Below are 27,954 nucleotides of genomic sequence, written 5' to 3'. Positions count from 1 at the left end.
AGAGCAGATGTTACGCTAGCTTTTGCTCAGTGTCAGTCATGTGCATGTAACAGTGGAACAAATTTGATCTTCTCCTATGTCCCATTAGGTTAGATTTAGATGTGCCTCTAAATCCGTCACTCCTCTGAAGAGCAATCAGCATTTGGAATGCTTTTCAGAAGTGATTGACAGTTGGTGAGGAGCTCCTCACTGCCTGTTTTAACTTAACGCACCAAACCTGCATGCATTGCACACAGTTGTGGGGGGGTGTATGGCATTTCCCCATTCACTTGAATGAATCACGTTCAGTGAGCTTCCTGTCTGCTGAGCACAAAGGTTGGATAGTATTTGCTGAGGGAACAAAGGATCACAACCATTGCAGCTTCAGGGGGCGGTGGTTGGGGGGGGGGGGGGTTTAAAAACACGGCTCCATCCTAAATGAGCAGGCCTATTATGAATACGCTTTTGCTAAAGCCCATCTTCTACAAAAAAGGATATCTTCACCAATGGCAACCATGGCTTACCCACCCGAGCTGCTCCTTGAAACCCTGATACCCTCCCTGTAGAATACTCACCTTGACCTCGTATATGATAGCCACTCATTTTCATCACTCTGATCGTACCAGGTACTCATGTCTATACATTGCCTACCTGAGTTTAATAACGCTCTGTCAAGTATTCTCCTAACGAGTTTGTTTTTCTTTATGGTCATGCCGGTACTGACTCATGACGAGCATAGTCTTATCTCCCCACCTCCCTTACCTTTTCTCCTGTAATTCCCCTCTTCCTGTGCTACCTTTCCTCTTCTTCTTCCTCCATCATCTTGCTTTTTTCTCCTGAATTGGCCTCTCGGGCCATTCTTTGCCTCTTCTCTTTACATAGACAGTCCAATTTGTTTTTATGGATCGTTTAAAGATTATACACTTTGTTGGACTTCTGAAAATATATATATTTTTTTATCTTAAATAACTGAAAATATCTTTAAATAAAGATCTATAAAATTAAAAACACGGCTCCACTGAGCATTTTTAACACCACCCCCAATCACGCGTCTAAACATAAAGTGGTTCTAAAGCCTCAAGATTTTTAACCCAATGCACTCTATACATTAAGGTGAAAAACCTTCTGTGCTGCAGCTGCCCCCCAGACTCCCCCTTTTTCTTACCTGAGCCCGATCCAATCCAGCAATCTGCACGAGCGCAGGGGCACCAGCCATTGCCTTTCTCCTCATTGGACAGATTGATAGCAGCAGGAGCCATTGGCTCCTGCTGCTGTCAATCAAATCCTGTTACACAGGAGCAGGGGAAGGAGCCGAGTCCCACTGTCTGTGTCAATGCACGCAGCAGCAATACTCAGGAGCAAACCTGCACAAGTGCCCCCAGGGAAAAGGCCTTCCGTGGGGGCACCCTAGAAGAGGAAAGGCCTGGAGCGCTGGCAGGAGGACCCCAGAAGAAGAGGATCGGGGCTGCTCTGTGCAAAATGATTGCACAGAGCAGGTATGAATAGGCAGGTTTGTTATTTTTATTAAAAAAAAAAAATCAAAGGTTTACAACCACTTTAACTTTAGTGGTATAGACATATTTTATCATTATATTTGTTATTCACTTTTAGTTAAAGTGCTTCAATATTTTTTCCAGCAGGTAAACATACTGTCATTCAACATATTTTGTTAAAAAAAAGTGCAAGGAACAATTACAGTAGCCACATCAACTTGAATTGGTTGGGCATTAGTAATAGGCTGCTATGAGCTACCACACATGCATATTTATTAAATATCACTGGTAATACATGACTTGGAACAGAATGAATGATAAGAGGTTAGGCCAAGGCAATGGAAGGAGAGGATCCAATGTCAGATTTATGGGAAGTGCTAAGCCATGCTTGGGTCAGGGTAAGATAAGGGTAAGGTAAGGTAAGGCAATATTGTAAATGGGTACAGGTAAGGAGGGAGCCCCACTTGTGTCTCTGTGCAGGATCAGGCTGTCAAACTAACAGCCTAGCACTGCTGATTACACTGTACAGAACCACTCTGCCAGTACAGTCTGACAGCTCCTTCTTGCACAGTAAAGGAAAGGCCTGGAGCGTCTGAACTCTTACAATGTGAACAAAGATAAGCGTATCTCTCCAATCATCCATTAACTCAGTTTATCCTTTAACACTTTGATAACATTATAATCATTTTTCACTTATTAGAACTCAAATGTTTTCAATGTTTATATAGTTGACTATCCTGTGAAAGGTGTGTTGAGCTTGGAGGCTTAAAGAATGCATTAGGGTAAAAAATGTTTAGCCTTTAGAACCACTTTAAGCCCTATTCACTATTATGGTTTCTTTGCATATTCAACATACCACTGCAGCTATACTCAAAGAACTCGTGTAGTCCTTAGAAAGCCTAATGCCCAAACGAATATTTGTTTGGGCATGTCCACCTATCACACTGCTGATTTACTAAAATTGGAGAGTGCAAAATCTGGTGCAGCTCTGCATAGAAACCAATCAACTTTTGGTTTTATTTTTGGCAAAGCCTAGTTGAACAAGCTGCAGTAGGAAGCTGATTGGCTACAATGCACAGCTGCACCAGATTTAACACTCTCCAGTTTTAGTAAATCAACTCTTTAGGCGTTTAAATCATATATATATGCTTTTTGTCAGGATGTGTAGCTCTGCAAGACTAATCAATAGTATGTGTATGTAAGAAGACTCTATGCTGTTTGTCCAATACAAATTTATTGAAACAGTAAGGTGCATTGAGAGAGCAGCCATCATTTTTTTTTTTTATCTTTATTTTTTTGTTGCTCTGTGGAAAGGACGGGACAATATTATTGTAAAATTAACTTTCCTACTAACTGGATTTATCTAAAAAAAGTTCCTCTGTGATAACTTGTAGGCAGTATGTTTGCAATACTTGTGGTCAGCAGTAAGTTCCCAAAGCAGCAGCAAAGATATCATAAGGTGGCTTCATGGGACCAGGACCGGTGCTACCTGTAAGGCGACCCAGGCTGCCGCCTAGGGCGCAACTCAACAGGGGGCGCCAGCTTCCTGCCTGCTGCACCTGGTCCCGGAATCAGTATGGACCGGTGGGTGCGGGCAGCACCCCTCATGCTGTGCCATGCCGGCGCCCGCCTGGGCGCTTTTGAGCTGAGTGAGTCAGGCGGCTGAGCGGGCTCCAGCATCGGAAATCTTCAGCGTTTCTAAGCGGCTACTAGAGAATGAAGCGCTGAGGGCGCCATGTTGTAGCCTCTCCTATGGCCCTCAATAGAACTATTCCAGCACTGAAGCCGCCCACATAGGTGTGAGGACACATGAAAGGATAGAACCCTTCCAGTGTGTTCTCCTAGTGTTTGAAGCCGTGCAGCGTGGCGGAGAAAGGTGATAGGTTTTCTTTTCCTCTAACCTAACGGGAGTAGCCAATAGCAGTTCAGACTCCACCCGGCTCCAGGAGGCGGCGGCGGGGAGGAAGAGAAGCAAGAGCGGGACCTCCCAGGACCGATGTACAGGCTGCAGGGGGCCGAAAAATGAGGATGGGCTGGAAGTGCAGGCAGCCAGGGACAGCTGCATCTGCCTGCAAACGGATCCCCTGCAAGAAGCAGTTCCACAACCTATCCTCCCCCAGCTATGAGAATGGGACCTGCCCACTGCTGGTATGGAAGGTACTGTACTGTCACCTTTCCACAGACAGGGGCTGCAGTGGACTCTCTCACTTCCCTCCTCTCCATCCACCCCCCCTCCTCCTCTCCATCCAACCCCCCTCCCCTCCATCCACCCCCCCTCCTCTCCATCCACCCCACCTCCTCTCCATCCACCCCCCCTCCTCTACTCCATCCAACCCCCCTCCTCCTCTCCATACACCTCCCCTCCCCTCCTCCCTGCACTCAATACTTAGCGCAAACCCCTCAACCCTGCACTCAGTACCTAGCGCACCCCTCAACCCTGCAATCAGTATGAAGAGAACCCTGCACGCAGTACGTAGCGCACCCTGCACTCTTTATGTAGCGCACCCGCAACCCTGCACTCCCCTGCATTCTGTGCCTTACACACTCCTGACCCCTGCCACCTACACCGTATACATGGGAAGGGGAAAGGGGGTGCAGTCAGTGGCAGAGCCGAGGGGGGGGAGGGGGGTGGCAAAATTAGATTTCGCCTAGGGGGTCAAAAATCCTTGCACCGGCCCTGAATAGGACACTCATTTAAAGTGAGCATTAAGATACTACCATCTGCTTTTATTATTTCTCCAAATACAAATATAGGGGAGTTGAAAGTTCTAAACTGTTTTTATCTGAAATAAGAGATCAACTTTAAGTACAATGTAAATCCATAATCCATAACATAGTTTTACCTTTTCTACCCTAGGCATGCTTTGGTATTGGTGGCTTTAGTTGAATGTTTGTAAATGGCATTTGGCTGAATAACTCATAGAGATTGTCTAGACAAAACATACTTCTCAACAATATCATGGTTGCCAGCCTGGCTCTGGTCTTTGTCATTATCCATAGTTCATATGATATATCCTCACACCATCTTGTTTTAGTTTTACCTTGGGAAAACGTGGGCAGTTATACATTGCTGTAATTGTGATGTACATTGGATGTGTTATTTTACTGGATTAGTCAAACAGAATTTCAAAACAAATTGGCCTCATTTGTTTAAAGTGTGGGCAGATATAGAAGACTGCCATTTTATCCAGTTATGTGTTTATTTGTAGGCCTTGGTACTAGTCTCCTCTAGCTTCTTGTATATCAGAAATCGAAGAGGCATAACTGTAACCCACTCATGTCTTGACAGCATTATATAGGACAGTAAATCTATCAAAGAGAGCTTGCTGATGGGAAGAGAGAGCAGTAAGATGACCTGCTAAGTGTGCTGCTGCTGGTTCTTCATTGTCCAATCATCGCCTTAAAAAAGAAGTCTCACAGAACACATCTTTTTCTATCCTGCCCCTCAGAGGAAAAGTGTATGTAACACTCCATCCTCTTAAAGAGGAACTACAGTCTGCTCACATAATTTAAAATAAATTTTTTTTTGCCATTTTAAAGCTTTCTTCCAACCACTTTGCATATTATTTTATATGTACTGTGATTCTGTACTTGCCAAATCTGCTGCAGAAATCTCCCCTAACTAAGTCTGGCTGTAGCCATTTTAACTGTGGGCAGTTGAAGCTGCCGCTTGTTCACTTCCTGGATTTACACAGACACACAGAGACACACAGACACACACACACACAGTTACACTTATATACAGACAGACAGACAGACACACTCACACCACTGCTTGTCTGCACATTTCTTTTGATGAATATTAATGGATCTCTGCAGTCTCCTGATAACTCCGCTGTCATTCAGCCCTTTCCGGCTCTGCAGTTCTCCTTGGCTTATTTATGACTCATCTCTCCTCACTTGCTGCTAAACTCTAACGAGAGTGATAGAGAGAGCTGTGCATGATGTTGTTAGCCTAGGCTAATAACCAGGCAAGAAAGAGGAAGTGGGTTGTATAAGGTATTTACTGGCAGTAAAAAAAATGTGTTTTACAATCCAAAGTTAAAACAACAAGGGCAGAGGATTTAATAGATGGAAAGATGAAAAAATGACTGAAGAGCCGCTTTATGAATTTGTGTGGTAAATTAGCTCTGTGGTTGATGAATATTTCATGAATTCTGATTGGTAGCACTTGTCTCGGACAGCAGATGCTTGCGTAAGACCAGCACCATCACAACTCAAGTGGAGAGAGAAAGGAGCATGCCAGCAAAACCCACTGTTTACTATTGTCTGTTGTAAGCTTAGGTTTATTCAAAGCCGATTGGGTGATAGCAACTGAGCTCCACAATAGGAGCACCTACAAATCAGGCTTTTGGCAGGGGAGGAACCAACAGGCAGGAATGGTAAAGAAAAAGATCTGCACAATCATTCAGTGTTTCTTTTGACAAGAAGAAACAAGTATTTTTACATGAATTAATAGACCAGCTTTTAAGTTTTCATTGCTCATTAGGTTTCCACATTAACCAATCTGTATTGCTTTTACTACAGGGGAGTAAAGCAGATTGTCAGGACCAGACATTACCTTAAAGGGGTGTCTGAATTAGAGTTTATGAACAGAATTACAAATGTTTTCACAGGGAAAAAAGTCTTATGCATATGTAAACCTCCACACGAAAAAAGGCCCCCAGAAGCTTTTAGCCATAATGAGCTTGAAGAATTATGTGTTCAGATTCTTTGGCTGCTTGATTGGCCTGGCTGGATGATGTAACTCCTGCACATGCACATGCACATGAGAACTAATTTGTCTCCACACAGAGGTGTGACATGAATGTATACTAATCTGCACCTGTGGCAGCTCAGTGTTCACAAATACTGACGGCAGGCCAAAGCAATTATAACCAACAGGGTATCTTCTATCATAAAAATCCTACCTGTCAGCCATTTTTTAAATGAGTAACTTTACTTCAACTTTAACTGTGTATTTAGTTTGCCTGCACATATAATTGGGGTGCCAGAATAACGGGTCAGAGTTAAAGTTACCTGTGCCCAGACTATGCAGATTAAAGTATTACTTTCTGAACAAACATTACAAGCTCCCATTCACCTCTGTGACTGTAGACATTGTGGACAAGTTTGTCTTAAAAATTTACAACAGAAGCATTTTTATTGTAGCTCCTCTCCATCTTACTCTTTGAGAGCAGAATCTGCCAAGCTTCTAAAGTAAACAAACAGCAGGTGGTTCTAAACAGTTAGGCTGGGTTCACACTATTGTGAATTGGATGCGGGTTTCCCAGCATCTAATTTGCATGTCAGGAGATTGTAACCGTCTCTCTATGGAACTGGTTCACATATGGCACTTTTCCACTGCAAGTACCGGCTCGTACCGGGTCGGCTCTACCCGGCCCTGCTTGGCCCGGTTTGCTTTTCCACTGCTGGTACCGCACGGTATAGTGTTGGAACGGTTCGGTACAGTATGGTATAGGTTTGCTTTTCTATTAAAGTAGTACTAAGTTAAGTGGGTGGGATAACAACGGGGTGGGATTCTCTGACCAATCAGTGGCTAGTAGTGACTGCATGCAAAGGATTGTGGGATATGGTACCAGTTTGGTACCTGTTGGAACCACAATCGAGTAGGTACTGTTTTTTCAGAGCCGTACCGTACCGTACCGTTCGGTTCCATGCAGTGGAAAAGCAAACCTATACCGTACCGCACCGTACCGTACCGAACCGTTCTGACCCTATACCATGCGGTACCAGCAGTGGAAAAGCACAAAAGCGCGCCGAACCGGTACGGTTCCATGCAGTGGAAAAGCGCCAATACTGTATCTCTGGAGCGAATTGCACAGGAGTTCTGTGCGTCTTTTGGTCCATTTCAGGTCTAAATTCAGCCAAAAATTTGGACTAGAATGGAACATGAAATGGTTAACAGGGACACACCGAACCCCTGCTGTGAGCCGCTCTGTGCGGCAGTGTGAACCCAGCCTTAGAAGCCAACTGAAACACAACTTTAGAGTCTGTGTTGTTACCGTTGTGGATAAATTATTTTAGAATACCAGCAGCTAGAGTGGTCAGTGATGGATTGTTTAAAACAGAACTAAAGCAATTGATTAAACTGTTTCCAGAAACAGTTACCTTTAAAGTGGAAGTACAACCATTGATTTAACAGTTTGAATAAGCAGTTACCTTCCTGGCACATGCTGGAATTGTAACTGTCACATTGGTTGTGCTCTCAATCAAACTGTCAAACCATCCAATGGTTGGTGTTATAACTGATCACATGTGCAACATCATGGCAGTTACAAATTTAACAGAGACCAAGATGGCAGCTGCCTTGGCTGAAAATGATAGGAAGGTTTACTTCCACTTTAAGGCATGCAGTGAACTATAACTGTTGCAGCTGCTTGTAATCCCAATCGACGTGTCAAACCATCAAATGACTGCCCTTATAACTGATCACATGTGCAGCATCATGGCAACTGCTGATCAAATTAAGGGTAAGGTGGCAGCTTCCTTGGCTGCAACAGATCGGAGGGTTTAGTTCTGCTTTAAAGTTCTTTTATTGCTTGCTATAAATATATAAAAGCTTTGCTATCCACATTTTGGGCACAGGTGCACTTTAACCACTTTACGACCGCCCGCCGCAGTTTTACTGTGGCAGGTCGGCTCTGTCCCGCAAAACGACTTACCTGTACGCATTCGCTTATTCGCCACAGGGGAAGCCGATCAGCGGGTCCGTCAGCTGCGATTGCCACCGGGCACCCGCAATTGCTCCCTGGGGAGACAGAATGGTGGTCTGCACAACAAACACAGCAGACTGCTGTTCTTGCAGTGATGGGCACAGGGATCCTGTGTTCCTCTTATTTAGGAACACAGGTCTCTGTGTTTATGTAGAAATCACCCCCTAGGGACACATTTAACCCATTGATTGCCCCTGGTGTTAACCCCTTCCCTGCCAGTGTCATTAGTACAGTAACCGTGCAAATGTTTAGCACTGAATACTGTAGTAATGTATTGTCACCGGTCCCCCCAAAAGTGTAAAAAATGTCAGTTAGGTGTCCGATCTGTCCACCGCAATGTTGCAGTCCCGCTAAAAATCGCTGATCACTGCCATTACTAGTAAAAAAAAAAATGAAAATTGCATAAATCTTTCCCCTAGGTTGTAGATGAGAACTTTTGCGCAAAGCAGTCAATATACACTTATTATGATTTTCTTTTACCAAAAATATGTGGCAGAATACAAATTGTCCTAAAATGATGAAACATTTTGATTTTTACATTTTTTTTATTGGGAATGTTATATAGCAGAATGTAAAAAATATTGTTGTTTTTTTTTTCAGAATTGTCGCTCTTTTTTTATTTATAGCGCAAAAAATAAAAATCGCACAGGTGATCTAATACCGCCAAAAGAAAGCTCTATTTGTAGGAAAAAAAGAACATCAATTTTATTTGTGTCACAGGACTGCGCAATTGTCTGTTAAAGTAACGCACTGCCGTATCGCAAAACATGGCCTGGTCATTAGGGGGTAAATCCTTCTGGTCCAGATGTAGTTAAACTAGTAATGAGCAGTTCATGTGCAGTGAAGTGACAGGGTTATGTTAATAAGCTGTGCAGAGGTGTGCAGCTATACAGTATGTGAATGAATAATGACAGATGGCAGCGACACATCCTTTCACCTCTTTCTGCCTGAGTTCTGTGAAAAGCTGAGCTATAAAATAAAACTTCTGATTTTTTTCTGCATAATCACCAATTACCACGTGTAAATGTAGTGGTTTCCCCAATAGTTTCTATGAAAATGTATGAGTGTAATCAGTCTGATTAGGGTGTTTTGAATCTGTTGTGTCTTTAACATCTCATATATATTTTCTTTTATCTTTATTCAGGTGATCAGTTCAAGAAAGAGATCAGTGTGGAGGGTCAAAGCTACCTGTTGCTGATCAGAGAAGAAGCGGGGGCACCAGATGCAAAGGTAACTATGATTGTTACAGGGGGGGACTGGGAAAGCATGCCAAGCACTGATTGGTGAAAGGGGTGACAGTTGGGTGTTGTCTTCAATGGTGTGATTTATTGTGACACCGCTTTTCAGATTTGCATATGCCAAAAAAATGGATTGTAAATGATAACGTGCTTTATGAACTAAACTTTGACTGCTGGTCTCTGAAAATGCCATGAACGCAGCTGATTAAAATACAGCCATAACAAAAAATCCTAATGATTCAGCTTACTGAAAGTGTATGCAATTTAATTATCTATATGTTTGCATCACTCCTCATTGTATGTCGTTCTCTTAGGGCTCTTTCACACGGCCGCTACGATTTTTTTTTACCGCTGCGGAACTTTTTTTTTTTTTTTCACGGACACGGATGACACTTGTGTCATCCGCTCCGTATGTCCGCATATCATCCCATCCGTTTGCGGATGATATACGGACATAATGTAAGTCTATGGGGATTGCGGATGTCAGTGGATGACACCGCTGACATCTGATTTTGCTTCCTTTCCGTTTTTTAAACGGAAGAAAAATAGGGTTCTGTTCCGTTCCAAAAAACGGAACAAAACTGAAAGGACGAAAATCGAAAGTCAGTGGATGGTCATCCACTGACATCCGCAATCCCATTGACATGCATTATGTCTGTATTTCATCCGCAAAAAAATGGGATGAAATACGGACATACGGAGCGCCCGTGTGAAAGAGCCCTTAAGCAGAAATGGAGGCAAAAACAACACGATAAAAATGAATACCTCATCTCACTGCCAGAGGCGTTTTTGCGTTTTTTTGTACACATGCTTAAAAAAACATTTTACCCCTGAAGATTACATAAAACCTCAAAGCATTTTATATTGACACCATAGAGACACACTAGAGAATAAAATAGTGATAATTCCAATTTTTTATGTCACACGATATTAGTGCAAAAGTCTAGAAAATGCAAAATTTCTGTAAAAAATACACTAAAGTTAATTTTAGGGCACACGAACATAATTAATTACCCACTTTTTGGGTAGAATATAAAAGATGAGGTTGCACCGAGTAAATAGATACCGAACATATCAAACCCTAAATTTGGGTGCACCCGTGACATGGCAACAATCTTTAGTACCCTATATTTTCAAAAGGCGACACATTAAAAACCCCCTATAGGTCAACAGTTTAGAGTTACTGAGGAGGTCTGGTGCTACAAATATTGCTCTCACGGTGGCATGGGTGGCGATATGTTACATGTGCATTGCAATCCACATCTTCATGAGTTTACGTCTGTACGTGCATATATGTGGGAGTGGGGGGCCTCAAAAATTGTTTATGGGGGATTTATGTTCTTGGGTCTAACTTTAATTTTTTACTATTAAACAATAAATAAATAAATATATACAGTATCTCACAAAAATGAGTACACCCCTCACATTTTGGTAAATATTTTATTATAGCTTTTCATGTGACAACACTGAATAATAAATGGCACTTTGCTACAATGTAAAGCAGTGAGTGTGCAGCTTGTATAACAGTGTACATTTGCTGTCCCTTCAAAATAACTCAACACACAGCCATTAATGTCTAAACTGCTGGCAACAAAAGTGAGTACACCCCTAAGTGACAATGTCCAAATTGGGCCCAATTAGCCCTTTTCCCTCCCCGGTGTCATGTAACTTGTTAGTGTTATAAGGTCTCAGGTGTGAATGGGGAGTAGGTGTGGTAAATTTGGTGTTGTTGCTCTCACTCTCTCATACTGGTCACTGGAAACTCAACATGGCAAATAACTCTCTGAGGATCTGAAAAAAATAATTGTTGCTCTACTTAAAAATGGCATAGGCTATAAGAAGATTGCCAAGACCCTGAAACTGAGCTGCAGCATGTTGGCCAAGACCATACAGCGGTTTAACAGGACAGGTTCCACTCAGAACAAGCCTCGCCATGGCCCAACACAGACGTTGAGTGCATGTGCTTAGCGTCATATCCAGAGGTTGTCTTTGGGAAATAGATGTATGATTGCTGCCAGCATTGCTGCAGAGGTTGAAGGGTCAGGCTGTCGGTGTTCAGACCATACGCCGCACACTGAATCAAATTGGTCTGCATGACTGTAGTCCCAGAAGGAAGCCTCTTCTAAAGGTGATGCACAAGAAAGCCCACAAACAATTTGCTGAAGACAAGCAGACAAAGGACATGGATTACTGGAGCCATGTCCTGTGGTCTAATGAGACCAAGATAAACTTATTTGGTTCAGATGGTGTTAAGCGTGTGTGGCAACAACCAGGTGAGGAGTACAAAGACAAGTGTGTCTTGTCTTCAGTCAATAATTGGAAGAAAGCTGCGCACAAAAGAGTACACTAAAAAAGGCTGCTCGTACAATAGTATATCAAACCATGAATAAATGTAAAGGGAGGTACAGCGCCACTAGATAAAAGAACTAACTAAAAACTTGCAAAAGGTAAATGAAGTCCATAAAGTCCACATAGAAGGTTCAGATGCAGAAAATGTAGCCGTAAATCCAACATCAATCTTGCAAAGTAAGCTTCTGGCAATAATCACACAAGGCAATAAAGGGTGTACTCTTACCGGAAAGTAGGACCCCCTGTTAAGGAAGGTCAAACAAGCGTGCGATATCGATCACCAGGAACAAACGATGCACCCACTTCTCCTCCAATCGTCCACTGAATATCCGGGCAGGACCATGGATTCAGTAAACCTCATAAACCCCAGGAGTAAATCAGGGATAACCTCCAAGAATACAAATGGGGGCGCACATAGTGAAGTATGTACAAAATTTTATTCATAAATAAAAGTAAAGCACTCACATGTAACTGCTTGATACAGGCATGTCATAAATCAATTGGATGGCCGCGGCTCGAACAGTGTGTCTGCTTGGGGGCTAGAGTGCCTTGTCTTCAGTCAAGCATGGTGGTGGGAGTGTCATGGTCTGGGGCTGCATGAGTACTGCAGGCATTAGGGAACTACAGTTCATTGAGGGAACCACGAATGCCAACATGTTCTGTGACATGCTGAAGCAGAGAATGATCCCCTTCCTTCGGAGACTGGGCCTGCAGTGCAGTATTCCAACATGATAACGACCCAAAACACACCTCCAAGACGACCACTGCCTTGATAAAGAAGATGAGGGTAAATGTGATGAACTGACCAAGCATGTCTCCAGACCTAAACCCTATTGAGCATCTGTGGGGCATCCTCATATGGAAGATGGAGGAGCGCAAGGTCTCTAACATCCACCAGCTACGTGTTGTCGTCATGGAAGAGTGGAAGAAGACTCCAGTGGCAACCTGTGAAGCTCTGGTGAACTCCATGCCCAAGAAGGTTAAGGCAGTGCTGGAAAATAATGATGGCCACACAAAATATTGACACTTTGGGCCCAATTTGGACATTGTCACTTTTGTTGCCAGCGGTTTAGACATTAATGGCTGTGTGTTGAGTTATTTTGAGGGTACAGAAATTTTACACTGGTTTGCAAGCTGCACACTCACTACTTTACATTGTAGCAAAGTATAATTTCTTCAGTGTTGTCACATGAAAAGATATCATAAAATAATTACAAAAATGTGAGGGGTGTACTCACCTTTGTGAGATACTGTGTATATACAGGGCTTTTTTTCTGGGGGAACGCAGTTCCGGCGCCTCCAACACTGAATGTATTTAAGTGCAAGGGGTGCTGGGGTGTGCTGAATGGTCTATTGATGATGGCCGCTGGGGGATCTATTGTTGCTAGTGAGGATCTATTGTTGCTGGAGAAGGATCTTATACTTCTGGGAAGTCAGTTGTTGCTAGGAGGGATCTACTGTTGAGAGAGAGGTCCCTTATTGCTGGCTGCTGGAGAATCGAATGTTGCTGCTGGAGGTCTATTGTTGCTGGGGTGGTATTTTGTTGTAGGGGGGCATTGTTGTGTGGGTGATCTCTTGTTTATGGGGGGGGGTCTATTGTTGCTGGCTGCAGGGGATTTATTTTACTTCTTTTTTTGTTTTATTTAACAATTTCCATACAAATTTCTTAGCACAGAATGATACTAGGTTCTCTGTTCTCTAAAAGGGGCGGTACTGGGAGGTGGGTAGGAAGTGGGTCCAAGGTATGTGCTTGGGGTGGGAAGGGGGTGGAGACAAGGGGGGGGGGTTCCTGCACCTACTCTCTGAGAAAAAAAGCCCTGTGTATATATATATATATATATATATATATATATATATATATATAATAAAATGCTAAAATAAATGCAAACAGCAAATATCGCACAAGCAGAGCTAAGATTATCCCCTTGGAATATAACTCACCAGGGGATGATAATCACATTAGTGTGGTGAAGGCACAGATAGACTCTGTTTAAGCAGCAAATCCTTGATTTCCTGTTTGTCATCATCTGGCACTTTGGAACCCACTGGAAATAATTTTAAAGGAATGTGATTTTTATATATGAGCTATCCTTGATCCTTTGTCTGCTCTTTAATCTTAGTGTTGCTTGTGCGATATTTGCTGTTTGCATTTATTTTAGCATTTTATTCTATTTATTGTAATTTTAAAGTAGCAACTTTACTCATATTTACTCACTTACAATGTAATTGTTATTGGCCTAGGGCGGCGCTGAGGTGGTTCTACTTTCAGTATTACCTATATATATATATATATATATATATATATATATATATATATATATATATATATAATTTTTTTTTTTTTTTTTTTTACTTAACTTTTTTTTTTTCTAATTGGGGACAAATTATACAGGATTTATATAGCGCCAACAGTTTGCGCAGTGCTTTAGAGTGTGGGAATGTGATGATCTTTTGGTGACAGGTTCTCTTTAATGAGACATCCAAAGTCTAAAAGACCCTGGATATTATTCCAGTGCTCCACTGAATGTAATGCAGTACAGATCGCATTGCAGTACATTCTTTTTTGGCCATCCTAGCCAGGGACACTAAGAGGCTGACCCTGAATTTGCATCAAACACGTCACTTTCCTTGTCACCAACAAGGAGGGGAGGAGGGTGGACGTGCCTCCACTCTTCTCCTTCCCCTCTACCTGATGGCACCCACTATGTCGGTCCCACAAATGGGCAAGCAGAGCCTGGGATACATGGAAGGGGTGCACACGGGGGAGGGCGCCGTTACTGGAGGTGTATGGAAGCAATCAGGTGGCAGCACAGCCACCCAAATGCTTCCATCTGCCAGGCAGGAATCTGCTTGTCAGATTTTTACACAATCCCAGTGGCTGTAGCCACTGGGAATGTGTGTAAACCCCCCGCTGTTAGACCACTTCTGTTGAGCCCAGGCCATACTGGACCCTCCCCAGCCTGTGACTGGACAGTGAAAGGAGAAGCAGCACAATGATAAGATCATCTCCCTATCAATCTGCTTTCTTTTTCTATCGGCATGATCCTTGTCAGCACATGTACTGATCCTTGTGCTGTATAGAGACTAAAATAGGCTGATATCAAATTCAGATACGTATACTAATAATTGTAATTAAGGATCTGCATCTGCCCAACATCTGCCAAAACCGTTTTCTCACTATAGCAGGACACTTATACAAAACAGACAGAAATAACAGACAGACATTTAACCATGTGCATGATTATTGCAGTTAAGTACATTTTTTCCCTTGGGCCCTACGTGGCACTAAAAATCCCAGGATCCATTAAACAGTGGTGTATTTTAGTTTTGTGCTGCCCTAGGCAAGACTAAAACCCCCCATCTAAATTTGTCCCACCACAGCGGCGGTATACCGTTCTTGCCTCAGGGTCTGATGGGGAAGCGGCAGCCATTCACAGTGAACAGCGGCGGCTTCCTCGTCACACTCTGAGACATGATTCACCCAAGTGCCATTTATAGAATTACTGCCCATGATCTGATGTTCACGGTGATCCCTCACCTGTGTGGGATGCATGCGTGCGGGACCAATACGTACATTCGCCTTTGCATAGGAGGAGAACTTTTACACTGTTGCTTTATTTCTTTTTTTTTTTATCAGTTTTTTTGCTGTCACAAGGAATGTAAACATCCTTGTGACAGCCATAGGCAAGTACAGGTACTCTATACGGAGAGATGACCCCAAATCCCTCCTCTGCACTTAAAAGAATTCAAAATACCAAGATCTGTGTTTTTGAATGCTTTTTTTTAAATGGTGCCGATGGTTTCCAAGTAAACCGGAAGTGATGTCATGTCATTGCTTCTGGTTTACTGCTATAGGACTCCCGGTGGAACAGGAGAGCCACAGAGAGCCGCAGAATAAAGAGAAGGCACCACTCAGTGAAGCAGTAATAACAAATGTATTAAGCTCATATCAAGACTTGCATAAAAGCAAAAAGTGGAGCGTCATGACCCCACTCCACTTTTTGCTTTTATGTAAGTCTTGATATGAGCTTAATACATTTGTTATTACTGCTTCACTGAGTGGCGCTTTCTCTTTACTCTGCTTACATGTGGGATTTCGCTTCGGCCCTGTAAGAGCTGCCCTCGATGATAGCACTAACACTCATTCACCATCAGTCTGGTTAACATCTCACCTATCAAGACTAGCTGGAACAAAGGACCCATCCCCCAGCAAGAGCGCCCATTCTTTTTCCTTTTAAAGAGAGACGCACAAGGCTGCAGAAAGTGGCAGGAGGGGGAGGGGGGGGGAGAGGAGGATATCCTCTCCCGCTGCTTGTACTAGCAATCAAGCAGCTAGTAGGCCGACCGCTAACTCTAAAAAAAGATAGCGTTACAACCATTGAAAGGGTGGGAGGTGGTTAAAGAGCCGCCTCAGTCCTTCTGCCTGGGGTCGGCACCTCCACCCTGAAAATGCTGCCCAAGGCAAAAGCCTTGTTTGCCTCATCGTAGATACACCCCTGCCAGTATACATACTGTACAATAGTGAGGGAGAGTAATTTTACTAGGAACAAATGAGGAAACAAAATCAACCATTTTATTTAAATGTTCTCACCGCTTTCTGTGTCCAATCACAGCCTTGAAGTCAACAGCTACCAGCTTTCACCTAGAGCCAAGGAAGAGGCTCATCTAGCAGCAAGTCAGGTCACGCTAGTGATAATAATCAGCACCAACACAAGAGGATTTGTGTCAGGCCACATGGCAGGCATCTATGAGCAGAGCACTTCTACTTTAGTACATTATCAACAAATGTAATATTCAATCTTGTTTAAAGTAATGGGTCTTAAAGTGCCCCAAGTAAGAGATGTCCTGGGTTTTATATTGGTCATTGGCCACTAGTAAATTTTATTATTTATACATTCCAGCTGATACGATCTGAAAGCTTGATTCTGACTGGCAAACATAGGCAATTTTTAATCAAGACACTTTGAAAATTTGAGTCTCGCTACTGGAACTTCTTTAATCATAACTTGCATCTAAACTGTCCACCGGGAAGAAAAACATCCCTTCTGTCAAAAAAAGTAATTGCCTTACCTATTCTGTGGACCTGAAAGCTAATTGCTTGTTGCTGATTAATAAATCCTACCCATTTAGATGAATTAATCCATTGATCAATTTGATTTGTAAGCTTTAGGCCTCATGCACACAAGGTGTAAAAAAATGCCACTTTTACAGGCATTTGATGTTTTTTGTCAGCCTGTAAACACACCTCTATACTAGCCTATGTAGCCATGCATACATTGATATATACAGACATATTAGAAAAGGAGCATTTAGAGGCTGAAAAAAAATTCACCATCAAGGCGTTCAGGAGAGGAGCATAGGACAGAAAAAAACGCTGATTGTGTCTAATCAGCATGTAAACGCGTGTAAGCATACCTAAATCCTAGGCCTCTTCAGTGCTTGCGTGTTCGCTCATTCCAATGACCACATTAAATTAAAGGCTCAAGGTCTGTATATCTTCATGCATTCTATGCATGAAGGTAAAAAACCTTCTCTGTGCAGTAGCCCCCCCATAATACTTATCTGAGCCCCATCGTGGTCCAACAATGTGCATGAGAGCCTTGGCTTTCTGGGTACTCTCCACCCTCAGTGGCTAAACTATTAAATCCCACTGCTGTCAATTACAGCCAGTGAGCCATTGAGGAGAGAGAAGGGGGCAGGGCCACTGGAGCGAGCCTGCATAGGTGCCCCCCATAGCAAGCTCCTTGCGGCACTCAGCAGGAAGGCGGGGCCAAGAGAGACGGTGGGGCCCCGAGAAGCCCTGTTTTCTACAGGGCTTCTCTGTGGAAAACCTTTGCACACAGCAGGTAGGTAAAACATGTTTCTGTCTTTTTTTTTTTTTAAGTTGCCTTTTATATCACATTAATATTATGGCCAATTGAATTAATGAACACACAAACACTTAACATGCCTAAGCACACCTAAACGCGTGTGTAAAACTTGGCTTTCTGCTGTTTTTTCAAGCTGCTTGTTTCCCCCCAGGAGCAAAGGCATCCGGGGGAGTTAAAAAAAAGTTCTGTATGTATGAGGCCTTAGATGTGAGCACTCGGGCAAGTTAGTGTTGAATTTTCCAACTAATCACTTATATTTATGACAGTAATAAAATCAATTTCTTTTGATTTTGTATTACAAAGAAAAGAGGTTTACATGTACAGTATATTCCTACTCTCTTTCTGTTCCCTCAAAGGGTTGCTATACAACATATGGCATATGGCTGTGTTAACTGTGACATTTGGCTAAACCATTAACTTTTGGTAATTTGACTTCATATTATCCTAATGTAAATCTCATATTACCTACTTTGAGCTTTGACCCTAGGTTCACATATGTGTGTTTCTGCAGGACGCGTTCTACAGGGCACGGCAGTCCATTCATTTTTTTTTTTTTTTTCTTTGGTGTAGGATGCGGGCAATGATCCCGCTAAATCTCGCATGCCAAGCAAGTCCATTCATTTCAATAGGCTGCCATGCCTGCGTTTCCTTTAGAAAAGGTGCATGCACCTTTTTTCAAAACACGGCCCACAGGGTTCCTGCACCCACACACGCACTGTGATTTTACATCCATGGGGGTGCCTTGCAGAATGAATAGCAATTCCATACCATTACACAGAGCGGCATGTTTTCACTGTGGGTGGTTGTGGGTGCAGGAATCGCTGCAATTCCAACAGCCACACGCAGAGGTGTGAACCAAGACTAAGTGCTACCTATAATATCCTTCTAGCCTAGGTATATTTTTAAAAAATATGATTTTAGGTAAATTGCAACTTCATAGACTGGGTGATCACAAAAGTGGAATTCCAGCAATGCACATTTTTGTTTAAAAGTATTACATGTTTTATTACTCTTTGTTTTGGCTTGGGAAATTTCCATTTACTTTCTCTTGCAGGTTGCAATAAAAGCCCAATAGAGTTTCTAATCTTTCCCCACTCTATTTAAAACAAAAAAGGCTTTGATTAAAACTCCACCTTAAAATATACCTAAAAACAAAACTTTCTTTTTAGTTTTGGATAGAGTGGAGAGGGATTAGAACATCTGTCAGGTGTTTACTGCTGTCTTTGCCCCCGTTAGGGAGATTCACCCTCATTTTTAATGTTCACCATTATCCCAGAAAGTAAAAGTAAAAGTAAATCCAAATTGTGGGTTGTCACCAGAACAGGAATAGAGGGGGAATCTTTCAGTGGGGACATTATTTGTGGTGACCCTGGTGAGAACACTTTGGAGGGAGTTCTTCTCACTTCCTGTTTTGGCAATGGGGCAGGAAGGATGTGAATGGAAATCTCCTCAATGAAAGGTGACAAAAACAAAGCCAATAGGGGTTAAAACCCTTCCTTACTTTATTGAAAAATTGTTTTGCCTACTTTAAAGTGAACTAAATCCAACAATGTATCTTTTTTCCAAAAGAAAACTAGTGATCGACCGATTATCGGCAAAGCCAATATATCGAGGGCTTATATGCACTTTGCTCGATATATCGGAATCTGCCTTTTGATTTACAATATTGCCGATATTTCGGGAAAGTGCATGTACCGGGGTGATGCCTGCAGCTAGAGGCATCACCCCGGTACCGGTGTCCATAGCCGACGGTTGGCTGTCTTGTAATGACAACCGATCCGGCTGTCATTCCAAGGAGCAGGAGGGGACGTCCCCTCCCTCCTGCCGCCTTCCGCTGCTCGCCCGGGTCTCCTGTCCCACCATGAGACCCGGGCATCCTACCTTCACCACCGCCATCTGACTGGGTCTCCATCTGCACCGCCGCTGTCTGACCAGGACTCCATTTCTTTGAATTCGGGAACTGGCGACGCCGAATTAAAAAAAAACTTACAGCATTCAAAACAGCCAAACTTGGCATTTTGAATGCTTTTAAGTGCAGAGGAGGGGTTTGGGGTCTTTTAGACCCCCAAATCCCTCCACCACAGTACCTGTAGACATTAAAAAAAAATATATATATTTTTTTTAATGTCCGAAAATATCGGCCAATATCGGCCGATACCGATATCCGATGACCAAAATATCGGTATCGGCGGTAAAAAAACTATATTGGTCGATCAATAAAGAAAACCCAAGTTAAAATGTAAATTTTATTAAGTCTTTAAACAAACATAATAATAATGTTGTCTGCAGTGGTTTCAAATAAAAGGAAAGGATAGTGTATTTTTAGTGAGCACATATTTAATTTTAAATTTTGAGTATTTTGTTTATAATGTTCACATCATAAAAACTTGCATTAGCATACTTTTGTATAGAAATTTGTAGATTGACCACTTCAGGCAGCTCAGTGCTATTAGCTTATGTCTTTCCTAATTTTTGGGAAAAGATATAAGACAGATATAGAGTGATTTTCTTTAACTGAATTGGCCAACTCATAGGCTTGAGGAGTAAAGAGCAGCAATTGTGTAGCACTGCAAACCATGAAACCTGGATATGCAAATATGGCTGCCCCCATATACATGCATTCTGCAGATACCAGCTCCCAGCTCAGGCTGTCTCCACATTCAAAAAATGCAGTTTAAGGTTTCCTTGCTCTTTAACCACTTTAAGACCGGAAGATTTTACCCCCTTCCTGACCAGGCCCTATTTTGTGATTCAGCACTGCATTTTTTTAATGGACAATTGCGCGGTCGTGTGACGCTGTATCCAAACAAAATTTACGTCCTTTTCTTTCCACAAATAGAGCTTTCTTTTGGTGGTACTTGATCACCTGCGCGATTTTTAATTTTTGCGCTATAAACAAAAAAAGAGCGACAATTTTGAAAAAAAAAAAAAAACAATATTTTTCACATTCTACTATATAACATTCCTAAAAAAAAAAATTTAAAAATCCAAATTTTTTAACATTTTAGGCCAATTTGTTTTCTGCTACATATTTTTGGTAAAAAAAAATTGCAATCAGCATATTTTGATTGGTTTGCGCAAAAGTTATTGCGTCTACAAACTAGGGGAAAGATTTATGTAATTTTTCATTTATTTATTTATTTTTTACTAGTAATGTCGGTGATTAGAGATTTTTAGCGGGACTGGGACTGCGACATTGCGACAGACAGATCGGACACCTAACTGACATTTTTTACATTTTTGGGAGACCAGTGACATTACTACAGTAATCAGTGCTAAACATTTGCACTGGTACTGTACTAATGACACTGGCAGGGAAGGTGTTAACACCAGGGGCAATCAAAGGGTTAAATGTGTTACTAACTACGGTAAAGATTTATGTAATTTTTGTTGTTGTTTTTTTTTTTTTAATAGTAATGGCGGCGATCTGTGACTTTTTGTGGGACTACGACATTGCGGCAGACAGATCGGACCCCTAACTGACATTTTTGACACTTTTGGGGTGACCAGTGACATTACTACAGTAATCAGTGCTATAAATATGGTCTGTTACTGTAATAATGACACTGACAGGGAAGGGGTTAACCCTATGGGTGATCAAAGGGTTAAGTGTATGCCTCATGCTTACTGACGTGTGTGTGTGTGTGTGTGGGGGGGGGGGGGGGTTCTGTGACACAGACAGAGATCGCAGGTTCAGCTATGCTAAATCCTGTGATGTCTCTCTCTGTCTGTCACTAAGAAGATCCGCCTGCTTTGTTTACATAAGCAGGCGGGTCTTCTCACACTTTCCCCGACGATCAGGGAAGAGAGGCAATCGCCGCCTCTCCTCCTCCGGCCTGACTCACGCTGTGTCTAAACACAGCGGGAGCGAACCGCTGGTGGCACGCGTGCGCCGCGGAGACCACTGGGAGTCCAGCGACGTAGGTCTACCTTGCTGGACCCAGGGGAGCCGCACTGCCGCAGTAGGATTACTGTGAGCAGTCGGCCAGTGGTTAAAATCATTATACAATTATATCTTTGTTATTCCACATATTCTGCATGACAATTCTGTTAACAATTAAAGTGCCCAATTTAATAAACTACAAGCTGCTCTAAAAAATATTTGGTAAGATCTCACACATAGAAAAGCAGCTAGGTTTAATAAACTAGAAATTTCTTTAAATATATGGTAAGCACATACGCAGAAAGGAGGGGAGGAAGAGCTGAGAGTTTTTGAGTTTTCTGCCCACTCAATGTTTGGCTCTCCCTCTGGTGACATCACCCCCTTCAAAGTGTAACCTGTAGACAATGGTTATCTACCAGAGACTCAAAATATCTGTTTCAACCACTGGGAGAGCTGGAATTGACAGCTATGTAGTTATCAAGGGTATTTACTAAAGACAAATAGACTGTGCACTCTGCAAGTGCAGTTGCTCCAGAGCTTAGTAAATGAAACAAAGCTTCACTTTACAAAAAATACCCAATCACATTCAAGGAAAATAAAAAGAAAAACTGCATTTTTGCTTGCACATGGTTGGATAATGGAAGTCAGCTGAGCTTCCCCTCATTTATTTAGTTCTGGAGCAACTGCACTTGCAAAGTGCAGCTACACTTGAGAAGTGCACAGTCTGTTTGCCTGTAGTAAATACACCCCTATGCCTCTATGCCCATGTCAACTAAACCACCTTGCACTTGTACCTTAGGTTAGTGGATGACGCGATACAGGAGCCTACATCATATCAGGTGGTGCTCATTCAGAGAGGCCTCTCTGCTGACTTACAAGGTTTACAACAGCTTTTTCATTTAGGCCTAAAAATAATTCAGTACCCCGCACCCTAAAATTGCACTTACCTGTCACCCAGCACCCCTACCACTGCACCATTGACTAAAACTTTTTGCTTCCCACCACCCCAGACACTGCACTTTTCTACCACCAAGCACCCTCATCCTCAAGCAACTTTTCCACTGCTTACTCCACCTTTGCAGGAATATGCAGAAAGGAGGTGAGGGATAGATGAGAGTTTTTTCGTTTTCTCAAATTTAACACCCCTATGCCTCTATGATCAGAGAGTCAGTCTTCTGGCTTCTAAGGGTGCTATTCACAGTGAAAGAGAAGTGGGATCACAATTTCGGACTAAGAGGTAGCAGGAAGCCAAACATTGAGATATTATTATTTACCCACCATCGTCATTACTACAAAACCCTTACATTTGGGCAACAATCATGTGGAAGTCCTTCATCCAATTAATTATTTATTTATTTTACTTTTATGGTAGGCATTTTATTTGAAATTCAACTTCATTATTTATCACTTCTTATATGAGGCTAAAACGAAAGGGTAAACTAAAACGCCATTGCATTTTTCTTTATTCACTTTTTAAGTTGAAAATTCAATGCCCCAACCCAAAGTTCTAAGCCCAGTTGCATTTACCCATGTTCACGTACAGAAGGATTCAAGATCAAGCTAACATTATTTTTCCAGCGAGGAAAAGTGATCCTTGCTTTCCCCTCCTGACAATCTGGGTTCAACTTAGCAGAGGTCAGGCTGAGAAAACATCCTCATGATTCCCTAGAGAAGGTGAAGATGGTTTAAATCTGAACCAATAATTCCCAGTGACAGATTGTGTATTGATTGGACCTCCTTTTGCCTTTTAGTTCTCTAACTGGGTGGATGGCGTCATCTTTGTGTTCAGCCTGGAAAACGAGGCAAGTTTTCAGGACATATTCCAGTATTATGCTCTCCTGGCAAACTATCGTAACGTGTCTGACATTGCTGTGGCATTGGTGGGGACCCAAGGTAAGCCTTCTTTTATATGCTAAAATTGCATTTATTATCACTTAAAATGTTCTGATTGTTGATATACAGGATGATCTTTTAACAATAGAAGTTTAAATACCACTTTTCCAAATAATTGTGAAGAACTAGTAGAGTATGTAAATATGTAGCCTTTAGCCAATCATTTTTTCACCAGCACAATGTACCATGAAAAGATGAATCTTTGTTAATGGAGTGTCATTTATCTGGATGGTTTTGTTAAACATTGACATGCATTTCCTAACAGGCTGGGCAGTTTTGAAAGCTTTACCACTAATAGTATTGCTCCGAATGCTAATTGTTATCACCATTTTATGACCTATACACTAATCATTCCTCACTTTTTGAAATATTAGGAAACTGTATACCTTATTGGTACTTTATAAAGTAATTTAAGAATGTGAGTGTATTCAACGAAGCACACTTTCTTGCATTTCTCAATGCTATAGATTATGTTCTTAAAGTTAATAACAAAGCAGTAAATAATAAAGCAAAGCTTTTTTTTTCAGTTTTGCATATAGTGGCCTTTCAATTAATGTCACCAACACTTCAGACTGGGTAAATCCCCATTCATATCTATGTGGTAATTTCACAAGTCACATTTAGGGCGGGTGCAGTCTACTACTACGGGCCAGAAGAATCCCCATCACATGTGTGCTATTATTTGGTCACTGCATATACAGTAGTTTATCACTGTAACTGCCTTTTCAAAAAAAAAAAAGTCAGTTTTGGATCTCTCCTTGTTTCCTCTATATAGTTTTATATGTGTGAAATGACAACGGCGTGGTGACAGGTTACAGGGCAGGAAAAAATCTGATATTTATCTAATCTGCTATATCGCATGCCATTTCACTTATCTAAGTGTTACTCTTTGCAGATAAAATCAGCTCTAACAACCCCAGGGTGATTGAAGATGTGCGAGCCAGAGGTCTGTGCAATGACATGAGGCGATGTATGTACTATGAGACATGCGCCACCTATGGGTTAAATGTAGATCGAGTCTTCAGCGAAGGTAAACTACTATGTTTGAACAAAGTTAAGAACAAACTCTGATTAAAAATTCTTGATTACTCTAAGGAGAGATAACAAATGCACTGCGCAGTGTTACCAAGATGCACCTCAGGCCTCTTGCTTAGTCTAGTTCAGTGAATGTATGCCTAGTGCGGCCTGCTCTCAATACACACACATGACCTTGCTTAAAAAGTGCCTATTATAATAGCATACAAATTATATAAAAAAAGAAAATTGAATTGACATGGCACAAAAAAGTAATTTAAATACCTATAAACTTGTGCAACCATCCAGTGACCAGTGTGACAATATATACAACATCAAACACATTTGCATTATTAAATATCTGAATAAATAATAGACAAATAATAATCAATGAATCCCAACGTTCTGTGATGATGTAGTAATAAATGCTGTAAAATGACTGCAGCGCTGATCAATGTATTCTGACAATGGAGGAGTCCTGCTGTCAGTATACAATAGTGCAGAAAGAAGGATTCCTACAGCCACCTCAAATATGTGGATGGGGGGGGGGGGATCCATTTGTTTTTTTGTTTTTCTTTTATTTATTTATTTATATATTTTTATCAGCTAGCTTCATGATCCATCTATGGCCATCTTTAGTCTCTTTATCTCTTATTATCACAATTTCCCATCCTAAGAAAAAAAACAAATACAGGAAAAACACATACAGGGTAGTAAGTCTTAGTAACAAGTAAGGCCCAGAATGAACAATATTTGCCAAAAATTAAAATTTCCGGAATAATAAATAGGAAAAACAAAGCATGTATAACAAGAAACAGGTTGATTGTATGCCATCTCAAGTCAACATTCTACCATGTATGCCACATCAAGTCAACATTCCACTCCCAAAATATATAATAAAAGAAATGTATAAAATAGATACCTGGGTTAGCCTTTGAATCCTGGAGAATACATGGACATTTTCCCCATACAATAAGTATATGGAGGCAATGGAGACATTTGAGTTGGAAAGTGAGATAGTTTGCAATATGTATATGGATATGTGAGTGGACTCAATCATTTGTATATGAACTGTTTTTTGTATTTATACACAATTTTGTATTTGTGTATTTTATTACATTTAAAGCATTTGAGCACAGAAATGTTGTTTGTGTTTAGAACTTACACCGGAAATGTCTGCTGAGAATATACCCAGGTCTCCCTTACTAGTACAGAAGCTGCCGAACACAAGCATTGTTCCATGCACAACGACAAATCAGGCTAAGCCTAAGGGAGGTCTTTATTACTATTACTGTTCAGCTTAAACAGGAGAGGGGTTTAGGGTCAAAGGAAACTCCAAACAATTGTAGAAACAACAGGAGGACAACTTCTCAATAATCGTCTCTATGTAGCTTTTCTTGGAATTAGCAGGGAATGGCCAGTTTATCCAGGACTCTAAGAGAGCAGCCCCTGTTCATATAGCATCCTCTGGCACTTAGTTCCCCTCTAGCACTTGCAAACCCAAGAGTCTACAGCAAGGTCTCTACTCACAATGTCACAGGAGCTGTCTGCTACCCATCATTTACAGGTAGATTCTCAGTGAGGGAAATAAAGCTCCTTCTCCAGACCAAGACTTCAGGACAATGACCTCCAGCAAATAATCCTTTAGCAATCCTCCCCAGGCTACCAGCTTAGCTCCTGCTGAGGCCCACATGGGAATTCTTGTTTTAGTAGCTATCTCCCAGTGGGCAGCAGCCCCAGGAGACGTGAAATCCTCCCTGGAGAGAAATTAACACTCTTAAAATGCCCCCAAACATTTACCACCTCCCCAGCCACCTTCTGGACACCTCCTTCCACAGATTGGCCGGGGCATGATAAATATTCATACTGCCCCTTTGAATCTCCCTACTCTATATTCTGGAAACTTCTTCCAGAAGCAGGTGGGAGGAATCAAACAACCAATTTAGGAAACCCTGAACAGGCAAATACAATAAATTGCTGCTCCACTGACTGCAGTGAAGCCAAAAAACAAAATTTATCCTAGCATCCTAACTAGAGGAGGGCGCTACTTGTGATGTTTAGGTGCCTATATCCTTTAGATGTTCTATGACAGCTTTATAAACTTTGATTCCAAACGCCCTTCTTCCTCTTTTAATTAATGCTATCTGCATAGTTCCTTATTATTTCTTTGTTGTGACTGTTTGATAGCAATAATTGAGAGGAAGGAGGAGAGTGTTAAGGATTGGTATTTATAAAGCTGTGCTAGAACAAGTAAGTTGTTGCCAGGTAGTGTGATATAGGCCTAAGAATGTAGGGGTGCAAAGTACACCTGCTTAAAATTTGGGAGTTCGATGACAGAAGAAATGAGCAGAGTGAAGACCTCATCAGTGTGGTGAAGTTCATTCATGGTTCAGTCTTCATGTGATGGGTCTTTGACCTGGCAGTATTATTTAACTGTAGTGGAGCAATTTGTTGTCACCAACCTAGCTATGTAGTGCGGCAAGGGTATGTGAATCACAAGACAATTGACACATATGGGCTGTTTGCCTGCAGTTCAGCTTTAAAGTTGGTAATCTGCCCAGTTTATTCTATGTCGCAAATCTTTCTATAAAAATAGGCAAAATTTTACAAAAAATAATTGCTGACACCATTGGTCATATTGCTAATACTAAATACCATTATACTATTCATATTAGTACACTTAAAACTTTTATACTTTAATGTTACATAGCAAATCTTTGAAAACATCCACCAAACAGAATACACATGAAGTGTTTGCCCACTGAGAATGCAGTTTCTTGTAAAGCATTAAACTCAAGTATACACAAATGCATACACTTAATAGCTATTAATTTAAATTGCTCTTCTTGATACAGTACTTTACATCTGTTGTATATTTGCTTGATATTTTCAGTTGCTCAGAAGGTCTTATCGCTGAAGAGACAGCAACAGCTACTATCATGCAAGTCATTACCCAGTTCTCCAAGTCATTCCGGTGGTTCCACTCCATTATCAGTGCAGGTATTTATATATTTACAGGTTTTGTGATGATTCTCATGTAGATAATCAGCCATACAAAAGTTAAAAAAGTGCAATATAGCACAGCATATAATAAAACGTATAGTCATGCATGTTATGCCATTAATGTGCAAATAAGACAGCTTGATAGCTAAGCTTATAAAATAATACTTGAATAATTTTGATCACACTATTGTAAGAATGGTTGCAACAATTGAAAACAGTGGAGCCAAAAGGTGACCAGCATTTGATCACATATAATTGTTGAATGCTACAAGTGTCATAAGTCTTGAGGAATATACAAGTCCTGCATAAAAAGCCAGATGTTTGTACATTGATATACCATTCTGTGAACACTTGGGGAGCTAATTTTGCACTTATCATTTATTTGTATTCAGGGGCATAACTGCAAATCATCGGTCCCACAGCTAAACTTAAATAAAGCCCTTTAGCTTTTAGAGATTTATTTAGGCTGACAAGTAAGCATTGTGCGAAGGGCATCATGGCAAAAAGTAACGTGGA

At 41.5% G+C, this 27,954-nt stretch overlaps 1 protein-coding gene across 2 annotated transcripts in view; it reads left to right on the top strand.

Annotated features, from left to right (window-relative positions):
• The window catches only part of AGAP2 (ArfGAP with GTPase domain, ankyrin repeat and PH domain 2), a 292,090-nt gene that overhangs the window by 200,589 nt on the left and 63,547 nt on the right, over positions 1-27,954 (top strand). For both annotated transcript variants that reach the window (XM_082244606.1, XM_082244605.1), the window contains exons 4-7: positions 9,333-9,418; positions 23,280-23,421; positions 24,317-24,451; positions 27,329-27,435. In XM_082244606.1, the coding sequence (XP_082100732.1) occupies positions 9,333-9,418; positions 23,280-23,421; positions 24,317-24,451; positions 27,329-27,435 (470 nt within the window). The remainder of the gene's footprint in view (positions 1-9,332; positions 9,419-23,279; positions 23,422-24,316; positions 24,452-27,328; positions 27,436-27,954) is intronic.

This window comes from Pelophylax lessonae, assembly GCF_965119305.1.
Source record: "Pelophylax lessonae genome assembly, chromosome: 2".
Taxonomy (NCBI): Eukaryota; Metazoa; Chordata; class Amphibia; order Anura; family Ranidae; genus Pelophylax; species Pelophylax lessonae.
The sequence above is the reverse complement of the archived record's forward strand: the minus strand, read 5'-3'. Positions and strand labels throughout refer to the sequence as shown.